The 16,494-nt window shown below is 35.6% G+C and overlaps 1 protein-coding gene across 13 annotated transcripts in view; it reads right to left on the bottom strand.

Moving 5' to 3' along the window:
• Positions 1-16,494, bottom strand: part of PTPN13 (protein tyrosine phosphatase non-receptor type 13) — a 203,475-nt gene that overhangs the window by 74,247 nt on the left and 112,734 nt on the right. For all 13 annotated transcript variants that reach the window (XM_072810058.1, XM_072810060.1, XM_072810068.1 and 10 more), the window contains 3 exons: positions 11,614-11,709; positions 11,131-11,224; positions 3,771-3,993 (listed from right to left, as the gene is read on the bottom strand). In XM_072810058.1, coding sequence (XP_072666159.1) covers positions 3,771-3,993; positions 11,131-11,224; positions 11,614-11,709 — 413 coding nt within the window. The remainder of the gene's footprint in view (positions 1-3,770; positions 3,994-11,130; positions 11,225-11,613; positions 11,710-16,494) is intronic.

Below are 16,494 nucleotides of genomic sequence, written 5' to 3'. Positions count from 1 at the left end.
TTACAAAATATACATATCCATTCATAATCATGTTCTTGGAAACCTGTGACACTGTGTCTTTTTTTTTTTTTTTCTAAATAGTGGCAGCTAGGGATACTATAGATATTAGTCTTTGGTCCCCATTGCTGCCTCAGTGAGAAAATGTTATCTCAGCAGATGAGGGAGATCAGGTGCTGGGGAAAGTGTATCTATGGCTTCTTCTTCATCTTTTTTTTAAAATTAATTTATTTTTTCATGAGAGACAGAGAGAAAGGCAGAGACATAGGCAGAGGGAGAAGCAGGCTCCCTGCGGGGAGCCCGATGCGGAACTGATCCCAGGACCCTGGGATCATGACCTGAGCCAAAGGCAGATGCTCAACCACCGAGCCACCTGGGTGCACCAACAACTGTGGCTTCTTAATCTGCTCTTTCCCTGCACCTTTTGTATATCCAAAAGTTTCTGCCAAGAGTGGAGAACTGGATGAGGAAATAATTTAAAATAAGTTAGACTCCAGGTGGGAGCAGGATTCAGAATAGACTGAAAGATTATGTCCAAATGGGCAAAAAGTAAAATGAAAGGGCTAATCCTGGGACCAAATGCAGGTGGTGTGTATGTATGTGTGCTCAAGTGCACACGTGAGAGCATATGCACTAATGTGCATGCATGTGTTTGCACTCATGGAGGCTACTGGAGTCTTATTTTTGTTGATTTCTTCTTTGGTTGCTTGATGTGGGAATTCTATCCAATTAGCCAAGCATGGAACATGTTTGAGATACCATGTAAGTAAAACTTTAACATTTAGGGCTTGTTAATACTTAACAAACCAGTGGGACACATTTTAAATGAGAACAGAAAGCAGAAGAAATGGTCAGCCATGGGAAATATGGAATCTAATATAAATCAACTAAGGCAACAGTATAAACAAGTCAAAATATGTCCTCACAAAAGTAACATTAAAAAGTTAGACATTTATGTTTTAGCAAAGAACATTAATTAAATGGTATAATTGTTCCTTCAAATACTAGCACTGTTTTTTTTAGCACCAAAAACATACTTTTCCTGCTCTTTTCAGAAAAAACATGTGGTCCTTTAATGACCACTGGTTCACATTCTGTGGTCACTGATTAGTATGCCTTTGATAAAGAGATGTCTGTTTTTGAAATAGCCAGAACTGCTTAAAAGGGAACATAGGTTGTTAGTGAGACAGCACGTGAGAGTAGCGTACTGTAAAGGTACAGAATACCACTTAGGAATCTCTAATGAGCCACATTCTGCATTAGCGCTTTGAAATTATGATTCAGGAAAAAGGTATATGGATTGTGCTCTTTATGCTTTATGTGTCCCTTTAATTACTGGAAGCCCACACTATTTTGTGTGATATCCTGCCTTTACCTACTATTATATGACTTTACTTAAAGTCATTTAACAGCATTATTAACAATAGAAGTCAAGTCTTTGAATTTGAGGTTCAATGCAATTTTCACTACCCAATACTGTTTCTTCTTAGAAAACTATGAGAGAAATTTGAATTCTATCAAGTCTAGGGCATACAAATATGCTTTTAAGACAGTTCACTGAAACAAGCAACAAAAACCAAAACAGAATGGGGGTATTACACTCAGTGCAGAACTAAAAAGAAAAAAAAATTCATCCTAGATCTTATCACTTTTACTACCATTTATTTCATATTTGAAGAATCACTTGTTTTTTTTAAAAATATTTTTAATTTATTTATTCATGAGAAACACGGAGAGGCAGAGACAGAGAGAGAGAGTAAGAGACACAGGCAGAGGGAGAAGCAGGCTCCATGCAGGAAGCCTGATGTGGGACTTGATCCTGGGACTCCAGGATCAGGCCCTGGGCTGAAGGTGGTGCTAAACTGCTGAGCCACCTGGGCTGCCCTGACGAATCATTTGTAAAGGAACAATACAAACAAGATATTGATTGCCTCACCTATCAAATTGGTGATGATAAAAAAGAATGACAATATCCAGACTAGCTAAGAATATGGTGAAACAGGCATGACACAGGAAGCATAAATTCGCACAAATTTTTGGAAGGGTGGGACGCCTGGGTGGCTCAGCCGTTGAGTGTCTGCCTCTGGCTCAGGGCCTGATCCTGGGTCCTGGGATCGAGTCCCACATCGGGCTCTCCACAGGGAGCCTGCTTCTCCCTCTGCCTATGTCTCTGCCTCTCTCTCTGTGTCTCTCATGAATGAATAAATAAAATCTTTAAAAAAAAATTTTTTTTGGAAGGGCAATTCGACAATATGTATCAAATGTCTTTTTTTTTTTTTTTAAGATTTTATTTATTTATTCATGAGAGACACAGAGCAAGAGAGAGAGAGGCAGAGACACAGACAGAGGGAGAAGCAGGCTCCATGCAGGGAGCCTGACGCAGGACTCAATCCTGGCTCTCCAGGATCACAACCTCAGCTGAAGGTGGTGCTAAACCACTGAGCCACCCGGGCTGCCCAACAGGATCAAATGTTTTAAAAGGTGCTTGCCTTTGACTTGGCTATTCTACTTTTAGGAAGTTACTTACAAAGAGTTAGCTAAAGGAATGTTCATCAGAGCGTTGCTTGCAATAGCAACAACAACCAATTAGTTGGGGCACTTGGGATGTTATGCTGTATGTTGGCAAATTGAACTCCAATAAAAAAATAATAATAATGTAAAAAAAAAAGAAAGAAAAGCTAGATGAAAAGAATATAATAAAACTATGGAAAATCTTGAAGGGCACAAACACACAAAAAAGAAATATTTCCAATATCCAGGGGCACCTGGGTGGCTCAGTCGATTAACCATCTTCTGCCTTTGGCTCAGATCATGATCTTGGGGTCCTGGGATCGAGTCCCACATCAGGCTCCCTGCTCAATGGGGAGTCTGCTTCTCCCACTCCCTCTGTCCTTCCCACTTCCTGCTCATGCTCTTTCTCAAATAAATAAATAGAATCTTTAAAAGAAATAAGTGTTTTCAATGTTCAATAATTGGAAACTGATTGAAGAAATCATGGTACATGATAAATTCACATAATGGAGTACTTTATACAGCCCCTAACAATAATACTATAGAAGTTATAAAATATTCAACATATTTTACATGAGACGGCTGTTCATTTTGAGCTTATGTTTGTAAAAATATATAGGACATATGCTGAAAGAAAAATTAACTAAACACATTTTAAAAACATCTCTGATATAAGATGTAGATTTGTTCCCTTTTGTCTTTCAATATTATAATACAAAGATATGATGCTTGAAGCTCATGTGATCATCTTTTGATTACAAAGTAAATCACTATCAAAATTCTGAGAATGGCAGAGCAGAAAGTTGGAATGTATCTGATAACATTCTTGAGCTTCTGAACCAACCTTGAACTCTCTATTCTTGATCTTCTTGGTTTGTGGGATAATACATTTCTTAATATTAAGATAATCCCCTACAATACTGAATTAATCCAGTTGACTTTAAGGATCATGAATATACTTTTAAAATATATAGTTAAGATATTCTAAATCCATCTAATGTTATTTTAAAAATGAAATGATGAAACAACTAAATATTTATTTTAATATCAACCAACATGATATTTAACACCAAGGGAATTAATATGGGATTTTTATTTCATCTACAGGAAACTTTAGGACATCTATAGAATTTGAAAATGTTTTGCATAACATTTTCCTGTGAGTATGTTAACTAACTGGAATTTAAGTAAAAACTTAAAAAAAAAAAAAAAATTCCCTGTGAGGCCGAATTATAAATGCAGTAATCTAAGAACTGACTTACCCTCAGTTTTCTTTGGGTCATGGCTGTTTCAAGGGCCATTTCTCTTAAGGGATCCCTGCTGATGTCAAGCATAGAGGCTTTGATTGTGTCTCCTGGATACAGGCTCAGCCGAGACTGTCTAAGGGCCATTCTGGCTTGCAGCTGTATCATTTCTTCTTCTTGCCGTTTTAGCATAATCTCTTGATTAATTACATTGCCTTCCAGGGGTGTTTCATATTGTCTACTATATAGAAAAGAGAAGAAAATAATGATTTTAAGTCTAGTCAAGAAAGAAAAACAGGTTAAGTAAGGTATCCAGAATTTAAACAATTTTTATTTTGTCATCTGAGAAGAACCCTTGCAGTAACATTTCAATCCTACTTTTAATCAATCAATATAGCATGCCGTCCCATTTTCACTGAATAGATCTATATGCTCCTCCTCTTCTCTGAACATTTTAGCATCCTCTGAAAACTGCTTCCACTGCAGTTCTCTTCAGATGGGGCTGTTTATTCTTATAGTCCTATACCATTGGGCCAGGAGAGGAGATAGAGTTTCCCCTTAAATTTTTTTTTAAAGATTTATGTATTTATTTATTTGAGAGAGAGAGAGAGAGAAAGAGAGAGAGAGAGAGAGAGATGAAGAGCAAGCACAAGCAGGAGGGCAGAGGGAGACAGAGAAAGAATCTGAGGCAGACTCTATGTTGAGCATGGAGCCTGACACAGGGCTGGATCTCACAATCCCAAGACCGCAACCCTAGCTAAAACCAAGAGTCGGATGCTCAACTGACTGTGCAACCCAAATGCCCCTAGATTCCCTTTAATTCTTATTTCAGCTTCCAGAACATTGCTGACTGACAATAGCCTCCAGCTTCCCCTGAAGTACATGCTATGAAATTGCTTAATCCACTCCTCTGCTTTTGCTCTAGACATTTACCATCCTGTTGGTCAGGTCTCCTGTATTCATTAAAGATTTAAGTGCTTAACTCAGTCCTTTCTCCATTAGTACTCCATTAGTACTCCTGTCATCATTCAAGATGGTATTACACAGACGGTATTACATTACTCCTCCAGCACTCCACCTCAGCCGGCCAGCTATCTACTCCCATGGTTATACTGCCTATAAACAATAACAGCACTATCCCTAAAATGTCCTATTTCTATCCTCCAATAGCTTCTCCATATAATCTTATTTTTTGAGCTCACTACTTTTAATACCCTTCTTCAAATAATTCACTGACTCCACTGCTTTCTCTATTTCCCCTCTGTTGCCCTTACACTGCTTGAATTCGAAGGCCCATCATTAAAATTATTCCTTTGCAAATAATCTCAACTCTCACGCAACTGCGGAACTACGCTGACCAATCTCAATGGGCTCTCAGCACTGCCTGGCAACTCGTTTTCTTTGAGAACTATTTTATACCTTCTTCTCTTTCTTTTTCAAAGCTCAAATACTCTCCTCCTCTTCTGACAACCTTTCCTCAGTTTTCTTTGTGAACTAAGAAGCAATCAGGAAATAACTTCCTCATCCTTCTACGACCAAACTTTCCAGATCTACATCCATCTGCTTTGCCTTCTCTTCTGTAACAGTGATGGATCTTCTGCACACTTACTTACATAGGCCTGATATCTCTACTGGGCATGGAATTCCATCTCGTCTCCTACTCAGACTTTACTCCTGCAGTAATCCTCTTACATGCATCAATAATATTGTATACTATGTTATTCTCATTAATACCCACATCATGTACTATTTCCTACTCAGAACAACAACAAAAAAGGCCTCCTTTGGTTCTATATCCCCTTTTGGACTCTATCCCATGTTTTCCTGTCTTTTAGAGTAAATCTCTTCAAATTGTCATTTAAGCTTTATCTCCACTTCATCTCTCACTCTCATGGACTCAGACCAATAGTTTTAGTCCCCACTTCTCCATCAAAGCTGTTCACAAAAATGACTGACCTCTTTGTTGTCAGAGCCAAAGGATAATTCTTGATTTTCATTTTATTTGACCTCTAAGCACAAAAAGACATAATTGCTCAGTCTTTCCCATTTTGTTTTGTTTGAGAAAGGAGGAGGGGCAGAGAGAGAGAGGGAGAGAGAGAATCCTAAGCAGGCTGCACACAAGGCATAGCACCTGACATGGGGCTCCATCTCACGACCCTAGATCATGACCTGAGCCAAAATCAAGAGTCAGCTGCTTAAACAACTGAGCCACCCAGGTGCCCCGTCCTTTCTAATCTTAAAACATTTCCCATCTGGAAAGCCATGATCATTTTATTTTCCTTCTACTTTACTGGCTTTTCCTTCTTGGTCTCTTTTGTTGATGTGTCCTCCATTTCTAATATCCTAATGTTAGTCTAAAATAGTGCTCAGACCTCCAGATTCTCCTTGTCTACATATATATTCCACACCTACATGATCTTATTTGGTTGCATGGCAATTAATTGCCTTATATAGGCCTATACCTTAGTCTCCCCTCTCAATTCTATTTGCCTAGGTGAGTGTTCTTTTTTTTTTTTTTTTTTAAAGATTTTATTTATTTATTCATGATAGTCACAGAGAGAGAGAGAGAGAGAGAGGCAGAGACACAGGCAGAGGGAGAAGCAGGCTCCATGCACCGGGAGCCCGACGTGGGATTCGATCCCAGGTCTCCAGGATCACGCCCCGGGCCAAAGGCAGGCGCCAAACCGCTGCGCCACCCAGGGATCCCTAGGTGAGTGTTCTTGTTGGATGTTAATATGCATCTTTAGGCTAATATGTCTCAAATCAGATTCTTGATATTTTCCCCCTCGTCCAATGTTTTCTCAATCATTCACCAGTTGTTTACAACACAACTGGGAGTCATTCTTGATTCCTCTATCCTACACATCCCTTATCTAATTGAGCAACAAGTCCTGAAAGCACAACCTTGAAAATATCTATATCTGACTCTTCTTGATCACTAGCAATCTAATCTGTGCTATATCCATCCAAATGGAGTACCATCATTACTTCCTAACTGGGCTTTTACTTTTGTGATGTCTTCTTCAAAGAACAGAACAGAGTAATCCCATTAAATGCAAATTAGACATGTTTTCAAGCTACCCAATGGCTTTCCATCATACATCCAAAGTGTTCACTTAAACTTCTGAGGTATGACATAATATGGGTCCTATTTACTACCCACTCTGCTTTTCTCTCATCCTGCTGCACCCACACTGTCCTGCTGTATTCCTCTGACATGCAACACCTCTCCCATAATTCAAGGCCTCTGCTCTTGTCATTCTGTTTGTCTGGGAGGAACCCTCTGCACCTCCTGATATCTGCATAGTTCACTCTGCCACTTAAAATAGTTTTCTGTTCAAATGTAACCCTTGGGAAAGGCCTCCTCTAATCACCCTACTTGGGTAAAAGGAACTTGGACATCACAACTTTGCACTCTCTATCCCTTCAGTCTGCTTTTTAAAAAATGTCTTTTTTAATTAAAAATTTTTTTATTATTGAAGTATAGTTCATAACAATGGTATATTAGTTTCAGGTGAACCACATGGTGATATGATAATTCTATATTACTCAATGCTTACCATGTTAAGTGTAGTCACCCTACAATGGGCACTTGGGCTGCTTCTAGATCTTGATTACTGTAAATAGTGTTGTGGTAAACATAAAGGTGCATATGTTTTTAAATTGGTGTTTTCATTTCCTTTGGGTAAATATCCAGTAGTGGAATTATGGATCATATGGTATTTCTATTTTTAAATTTTTGAGGAAACTCCATACTGTTTTCCACAGTGGTTGTACCACTTTATGTTCTTACCACCTGAACATGAGGATTTCTTTTTCTCCACATCCTTGCCAACACTTGTTCTTGTCTTTTTTATTTTAGGCATTCTGGCAGGTTGTGAGGTGATATCACATTGTGATTTTGATTTGCATTTCTCTAATGATTAATAATGTTGAGCATCTTTTCTTGTGCCTACTGGCCATCTGTATGTGTTCATTGGAAAAAGGTCTATTCAGGTCCTCTGCCCATTTATAAATTGGATTATTTGGCTTTTTTTGGTGTTGGGTTGTATAATTTCTTTATATATTTTGGATATAATCCCTTATCAGAAATACCACTTACAAATATCTTCTCTCATTCAATAGAGAAATTCAAAATTTCATTTTGTTGATTGTTGTTTGCCTCTATGCGTACTCTCTATCCCCTTAGCCTGCTTTATTTTTCTTTAAAGTACCATTATTGTCTGATGGGCATTACTTACTTGTTTTTAATGGTTTATTGGCTACCTCTCAGCCCTAGAAATTCCCCCGAAGGACCCTTTTTTTTTTGGTCTTGTTCATGACTATCTCTAGTACCTAAAAGTTCCCAGTACATGGTAGGTGCACAGCAATCATTCCTTGAGCAAATGACAGGTTGTAATTTTATGGCTCTCTCAATGGGGGCCAAGGATAATAATAAGAATCTAAATCTATACATTTTAACTTGTACCTGTTATTTTCATCAAATATATTAGCGTTCTTGTTCAAATTTTTTCTACCAGAGTCACAAACAGGTACCAAAAATAACTATCATTTTATTTCTTCCAACACAATATCTGGTAGAGTTCCTATAAAAGCTAAAAAATTTGAGAGACAAAAAACCAAAATAAAACCTAAACAAAAACCAAGAAAATAAATGAACAAAAAAACCAAGAAAATCTGGATCATTTAGGAATGAATAAACAGGTTGTTTTAAGTTGGAAAAACAGGTTATCTCATCAAGTAGAGAGGCAAAGAAGCAGTGGGAACTGTACTATGTATAAATTGTACTTCAAAAGTTAACAGAAAAAACTTAGAGATGTTCTTTGGAAAACAGCTTTGAACATCCTTTTTGGTCACTGAAAGACACTTTTGATAACTCAGAATCAAAAAATTACTCACTCTGCTGTATCTGACTCATAATTTCCTGTTAATTTCCCCCCACCCCTATGATACAAATCAATTGTACTGCCTGGATCTGGTTTTCCATTTCATTCTAGCTAAAGGGAATGGAAATTTTTATAAAGAAGAATGTAACATGTCTAAATACAGCACTATTTATAGATCTCACAAATATATGACCTAAAGAACAAAACAGGACCTCTTAATTGTGTGCCAGCATGTTAAGGATGTTATCAGAAACCTTTGTTCGTTTGCATTCAGAAAACTGCATTTGAATAAGGAATTTAGAGTATTTTAGTTGATGTGTCTTTCTGTGGGTGGAAAAATGGGTGGGATTGTCTAAAAGAAGTAGAGTTTAGCATCTTACATTAAATATAACATATACACAGACTTATCAATCTACTTCTTGAAAAATTTTTTTAATGTAGGTCTATCTAATAGAGATGCTATGAATGCCACATTAAGTTTATTTTCTCTCAAAGTGTGAAATAAAAGATAGTTTATCATTAGAACATGATTTGATGAGCTAAAGTGGCTTTAATGTCTGACCTCCACCTCTGAAACTAGTAATACATTATATGTTAATTAATTGAATTTAAATAAAATTAAAAATCCCAACCATTGGAGTAAAAAAAAAAAAAAAAATTTAGTATCTCCTAAAAATAAAACCTAGAAACAGTTGAAACAAAGATTCTCTCATAATTTTTAAAGTAACTTACCAAGAAAATTGAAATAAGACTCACAAAATGATTTAATTTTATTTGAAGGAATGTTTTTAAATAACTAACAAATGAACCATAAAAATCAATTTTTAATACATAAGACCAATAATTCTTCAGTTGTTACTTTACTTATGCTGTTCATCAAGCAAAAGAGTATCATGCTATTTATATAAATTTTCTCTAAATTGAATTTATAAGAATACTTTCAGTTCACCACAGAGCTTAGTGCATTTCAGTATTTGCTTCTTATTGCTGTTAATCCCAAAATGCTTTTGTGTCTTTAAGAAAACTGTATAATATCAAATATAAACCTATCCTCATTCTTTCTTACCTCTTTGTTCAAAATTACCAAATCAGGGTTATCATCACAATGGGATCCTAGTTATACAAAATTCTATTATGTAAATATAATACTGTTTTAGATAAATGAATAGTAGAACTTTCCTCAAAGGAAAGTATCATGTACTATTTTAAAATGCATAAGGGAGAAAAGATAAAAATTTAATAAAAACTGCAATATTAAAAGGAATAACTTTAGTGTACTGTATTCAATTACTTGGGAGTCTAAACCCTAGATAAATTGTCTGTTTTAATTACATGCCTAGGGTTACCTGGTCTATTCATAGTTTACAGGTGTGAAACAGTGTCTGCCAGAATTAATTAGCTACGGGGCAAGTTTTTGTTAATCTCCAAATGATTCTTTTGTATATGGTGACACTTGAACTAAATGAACTACGGTATCAAATTAGAAAGATTTCCATAGTTTAGGAGTAAATTCTGAAGCAACCTCTTGTTCTAACAGCAATTACAAATTTCAAATTAATGTATAACATTAACAATATGCTTTAATTCATGTAAGGGACCTGTGCACACATGAAAAGCCTACACATGAAAATATTCTGTATTGATTTGACACATTTCAGTTTAAACAAAATACATCAAAATATAGCTATAATACCACCATCTTAAGCATAGCACAAGAATAATATCTAAGAGCTTATAAGAAAGCTGAGTATTTCAGTATGAAAATGAATTTGAAACAGTCCAAATAGGGCTTTAAAAAGATACAAGATAACTTCTTTTAGCTAGTAAATACGTAGCGAATAATTAACTTTTTACATAATAGGTTACTTAGTAGTAACCCACTCATTATCCATTCAACAAATAACACACCCTGAAAACCTGCTTGTTGAGCCTGTTCAACCTTCAAAAAAGAAAATATTCTTTTAGAAATCAAGGCTTACTATCTTTTCACATGCTTAATGCCATCCGTTTAGAACTTCCTGTTAATAAGTTATTTTATCTTCATATTGACAATTTTAATTTCAAGCACAAACTATAAATTATCAGAGCCAAATCTTTCTTTTTTAAAAGATTTTATTTATTTATTTGAGAGAAAGAGAGAGAACATGAGTAGGGGGGGAGGACACAGAGCAAGAGGGAGGAGCAAAGCCCAATGTAAGCCCCACATGGGATCATGGCCTGGAGTGAAGGCAGATGCTTAACTGACTAAGCCATCTAGGCAACCCTGGTGCCGATTCTAATTTTAAAAGATTCCAATAAGCTCAAACTCAAACTCAAACTCCTACATGTCTTTCACATAATTAAATGAATTCCGAATAATTTAAAGAGGGCAAAAGAAAGGAAAATTGAGAAAATAGAGAAAAGAGGATAATTCTCCTTGATTCTAATAATAAAAAAAAAAAAACCACCTGTTGCTGGAAATACATTATTACTATTTTTTTCATATCGCTTACCTTGGTCTCTGTGACTGGTCTTGACTTGTGCTTTCATCTACCCCTGGGAGACCACTGTTGGATTCAAACCTCTTGGAAGCTTCACTTTTTTGTACTAATTAAAGAATGAAAAAAGGAATGGAAAAATAAATAATGGCATAGGTGATAAAAATATGAAGTAACCTTACTTAAAACTCAAACATTTAGCAGATACATTAAGGAGAATTTTATAAATCATATTCATATCACTAAATTAATGACATATCATTAAACTCTTCACCAATAAGTCTGTTATTTTGAAAGATAATGAATTATTTCCTATTATGAAAATGACTACATTGCTGTTTAAGCTCCTATAATACTGTCAAAATGAGTAACCAGCAGCTTTTTATAATTTTCAAATTTTATACAGATTTATTCTTTTGATGCCTTATATCTCAACATTGCTGAAAAAGAACATTCATTGTTTCTTAAAAACAGTTTGGTTATTCAGATGCCTCTCACCTTGTCGGAAATCTGATTCAGAGGAAATAATAGATGGACTTTCACTGGAGGTACTAAAGATATCACTGTGGTAGGTTTTATATCTTCGAATTGGTTCTAAAAGGATTAAAACAAACACATTAGAAAACAAATCCCTTAATTGTTCCACATAAATAAAATAAAATGTTACATTTACTCTTATGAGATTAGAACATTTTATATATTGCTTTAAATTTAGCAATTGCTGGATGGTATTCAAATGATGTGACTCTAGTTTTGAGGCAGTTTGGCATACTGGTTAAGAACCTGGACTCTGACACCAGATTACCTGGGTTTGAATCTCAGCTCACTACTTGCCAGGTGTGTGACACTTTAGGAAGGTAACTGAACCTTCCCGTGACTCATCCTCTTCAGTTGGAAAGGGGGTATAATAATAGTGCACACCTGGTAGGTTTGCTGTGAACATTAGATGAGTTAATATATGAAAAGCTCTTAGAACAGAGCTATGTAAGTATCATTATTAAGCAGTTTTTGAATGCACTATGTAAAATTGTTTTACATGCTAAAAGGGATAGAAAATCCAAAGACATAGTACCAAGCTCAATAATTTAAAATGTATTAAGCACAAAATACTAAATTCAAGACAGTGTTTAGATCCACCAGAATGAGATGAATAAGCATTGGGAGTGGTGGTGGGGGCTGTGTGGGGTTCTGCAATGTGTGCTCTATATGAGGTAGGCAGGACAACATTAAGATAAAAATTCTAAATGTTCCTAATTCATCCTCTCTTCTTCATACTAATGAGCATAGATCACTATTCATCTCATGTCTGGATTATACCATGTGTCCTAGATTCCTCCTTCTGCAGTCTTGCTCATTTCGTATTATAATTCACATTACAGAGTGAACTTTTCAGAAATGAAAATCTGAGCATCTTACTATTATTTCTTAAAGTCTTCAAAATACAATTTAAAAACTTGTTAGCTTGGTATTCAAAGCCTTTAATAACCTGGTCTCTGACTACATTTATAACAGTGGCCCTTCGTATTGTGGAGTCACAGATTCATTTGTTAGAATTTGATGAAAACTACAGACCTCTCTCCATCCACTCCCCAAAACATACAAAAACACAAACATTTAAATAGAACTTTAAAAATTCAACATAAAAATATAGACGGAATGAGTTATCTGAATCTTTGTGGCAGAGTGGAATGTCTGGACATGATCTTTGTCAGTAGATAATAAGCCTACAGATTGAGAGAGACTGAAGTTGCAAATGATGGTGGGGACAATTGATGAAAAAATGTGAAGGAAATGGGATGAAAAAAATAACCCAAAACACATGAATGGGCATTTCAGCAAAGAGGAAGAACTTTTTCTTCTTAAGAGAAAGAAATGATGGACAAGGGAAAAAGTGAAAATACAGAAGGAATCCCAAGATACTCATATCAGAAGTTGTCTACTTCTGGTAAGAAAAAGTGTGTCACTTCCTGGGATCCAGTGGCCGGGAGCTTGAGAAGAGTAAGGAAATTCTGCTATGAACAATGTGATAAGATTCAGTAAAAACCACATGAAAGTTTTGAGAGTTTAGATTAGGCTAGAATGCATGAATTTCATTGGAACCAATCAGATTTTTTTTTGGCTTTTTCTTGGCACTAGAGAAAGAAAACCATGGGAAACACATAGAACTGAGTGGGGAGACCTGGGATGTACAATAACATACAATGGATATATGTGAGGGATTCTTTTTTACTAGTTTGCAAACTTGAGAACAGGAACATCACAAAATGAATAATTCCTTGCACTGCAGGGTGTTCAGTAGAGATTGTTAAAAGAAAAAGGGATGAATAAATGAATGAAATAGTCAAATGGCACCATAGGAACCAGGCTTGTAGAACCAGGATGGAAATGATGGCCTGGAAGAATTAGGAGGTCATGCTGAGACAAAGCTTTAAATAAAGAAAAGAGGAGTAAAAGGAAAAATGGCCATGGACTTGACGGAGAGGAAGTTGCCCATAGTTACCTGGAGAAGTAGGCATGATACCCCTACTTGGTTCAGTTTTGTACACACTGAACATGAGTGTGAAATAATGCCGTAATTAGTGGAGTTTTGGGATTGAGAGTCCAAATATTTACTAGTACTTTTTAAAAAACGATTCCATTCTACCACAAGGAAGTCTCATGGTAAATAAGATAATTTCTTAAAAATTCCTCTGGTTTAAGAGAAGTGTGATTTGGGAAGATTTTAGAAGACCTCAAAGAATGTTTTTTTCCTAATTGTATTTAAATTTAATGAACAGTTAAATGGTTACTTAAGACCAGCTGCTATTTTCCAGGAGGCACTGGAAAAGTTTTTTATGTTGTTATAGAACTGCCATATTAAATTTTTGAAGGATTTCCCTAAGGTAACTTGAACGAATTACACACCTGGCATCGAAAGGTATAGAAGAGTAAATAAAACCAACAAGGACTCAAATGTACAGAGGCAATATGGTTTTTACCCTACAAAGAAAAGTACGAAGTTGCAATGATCCTTTTTGGTAGACAGAGAACTTCAGTTACTTGGATGTTAAGCCATGCAATGACAACTTTACACCCCACACTGAATGAATTTACTGTTTCATAACTATTTCTGCCAAGTGGCTGTAAGGCAGTAAATACATTTTAAGTTGAATTTCCATTCTTCGGTGGCGCTTCATAATTGTTCTTATATTATTTCATGTGTCCATGTTCCCTTTCCTTTTTTCTAATTCTTGGGTCCCTTCTGTCAGACAAATTAATGTAATATTGATTATCCCCTCTTAAAAGCAAAATAAATCATTTTCCCTTGATGAACTGTTGGTCTATAAATGTTCTCAGGACCACACCTGGGGGGAGGAAGGGCACTGACTTATGATGCTTTATTGCTTTATAGTAATGGGGCACTGGCACTCCAGAAATGTGGACGGGATGACTAGCTTTGCAGCACTACCAAGGAGAGGAGAAGATTTTGTTTTTTTCTTCAAACACTGTGGAGTCTATGTTAATTAAAGTGTAGGACTCTCTGTTGTAAGCTTCTTATTTTCTGGATTGTATCTTTTAAAATGATGTTAGCCATGTTCCTTTCATGCAATGGCATGGTCAGATTAAAGTTCCCAGGCAATATTTACTACTCAGTCATGTTTACAAAGGCTAGCCTTTTTAAGTATGGGCTTTCCACTTCTGAATAATAAATTTAACCATTTCACGAATTATTATGAAATTCACTACAAACATAAAATTATTACAAATGTGTCCTTTACCAAGAGTGTATCTCACATTGGTATATACGGAGAGCCATATTTTATGCTTATAGATCAAATGATCTGATAGGAACATTGCCTGGCTTTCTAAGATGACCTACTGAAAAGCATCCAGTAGACACTAACTAGTTGCAGAGCAGCTTTTATCCTCTGTTCTGGTATGCAGAAGAAGGGTAATCTCTAATTATTCATGAGGTGTCTTAACATTATTGACAACTTTTATTTTTGAAGGATCCAGGTACCACAGATGTGTTTTCTGTGCATAATATAAGCACTTTTGATTTGGTCCAGATCTCAGGAATGTGGTATTAACTAAGTGATTAAAAAAGAAAAATTATTATGAAGACTTCTACACAGACACAAAAACAGAGAGAACAATATCCATCTCACATATCCATCTCCTAAATCATTCAAACCTAGTGATTGTTATTTTAATTATAAAATGTCAGACTATTTTTTTAAATAATGAAATGCTCCCAAGTATTTATTGTATACTACAAAGTTTTATGAATGCTGCTGTTCGTGTGAGATATTTGTAGTTTTCTTTTCCCATAATATCTTTGTCTGGTTTTGACATATGGTAATGCTGGCATTGTACTTAACAGGAAGTGTTCCCTCTTTCTCTGTTTCTTTTTTAAAAGATTTATTTTTATTTTTTTTAAGATTGTATTTATTTGGGAAAGAGAGAGAGAGAATATGAGTAGGGGGAGGAGCAAAGGGAAAGGGAGAAGCAGACTCCCTGCTGGGCAGAGAGCCTGATGTGGAGCTTGATTCCAGGACCCTGAGATCATGACCTGAGCTGAAGGCAGACGCTTAACCAATTGAGCTACCCAGGCACCCCCTCTCACACCACTTTAAACATATAAAGTTATAGTATGCGATCATGAACACTATACTTTTAATATTCAGGATATTGTGAAGATTTACACGATATTCTGAGCTTACATAAAGCTATTTCAGAGGAAACGTTCAAATCTACAATCTTCACATTAAAATGAATTTAAGCTAGCACAAACTATAATCTAAAAACATCATTTACAAGTGACCCATATTCAAGCTCAGACAAGTGACATGCAGAAAGTAAGACTCAGACAACTACAACATCAGGAACTAAATAACCATAAAAAGTTTTTAAACTTTGCATTTTTAAGGTTATGGCCCTAATGAAATATTTCAATTTTCAAATAAACCAGAGAAACAAAAATAATATTATGTTTTCATGTATTAAGTATTTTTCTCTGTGCTTTCTTTTGAGGGGATTACTTTTTAGAGATTAAAGATTATACCTTTTATACGTTCAACAGAGTCCACTATATTCTATGTTATACCATGCTACATGATCCATAAATAGAACATATTCTAAAATCCCTTGAGATCGATAAAATTTTTAATCAGGAGGAACAGAACTTGTTCAAGTATAAATACATGTAATTGAGGAAAGATATGTGCAGAAATGCTCTGTGAACTGTAAATTACTTTACAGACATAAAATTTGTGCAGAGTAGGAATAGCAAAAAAAAAAAAAAAATGAAGTCTCCAGTTCTCTTGATCTACAACAGTTTTGTGTAATGTAGCAGCCACCAATCTAGGCTGTGTCTTGCATCTGGGCTGGCTATGCAAC

This window comes from Canis lupus, chromosome 33 (genome assembly GCF_048164855.1).
Source record: "Canis lupus baileyi chromosome 33, mCanLup2.hap1, whole genome shotgun sequence".
Lineage (NCBI taxonomy): Eukaryota > Metazoa > Chordata > Mammalia > Carnivora > Canidae > Canis > Canis lupus.
This window is presented reverse-complemented; position numbering and strand designations above follow the sequence as displayed.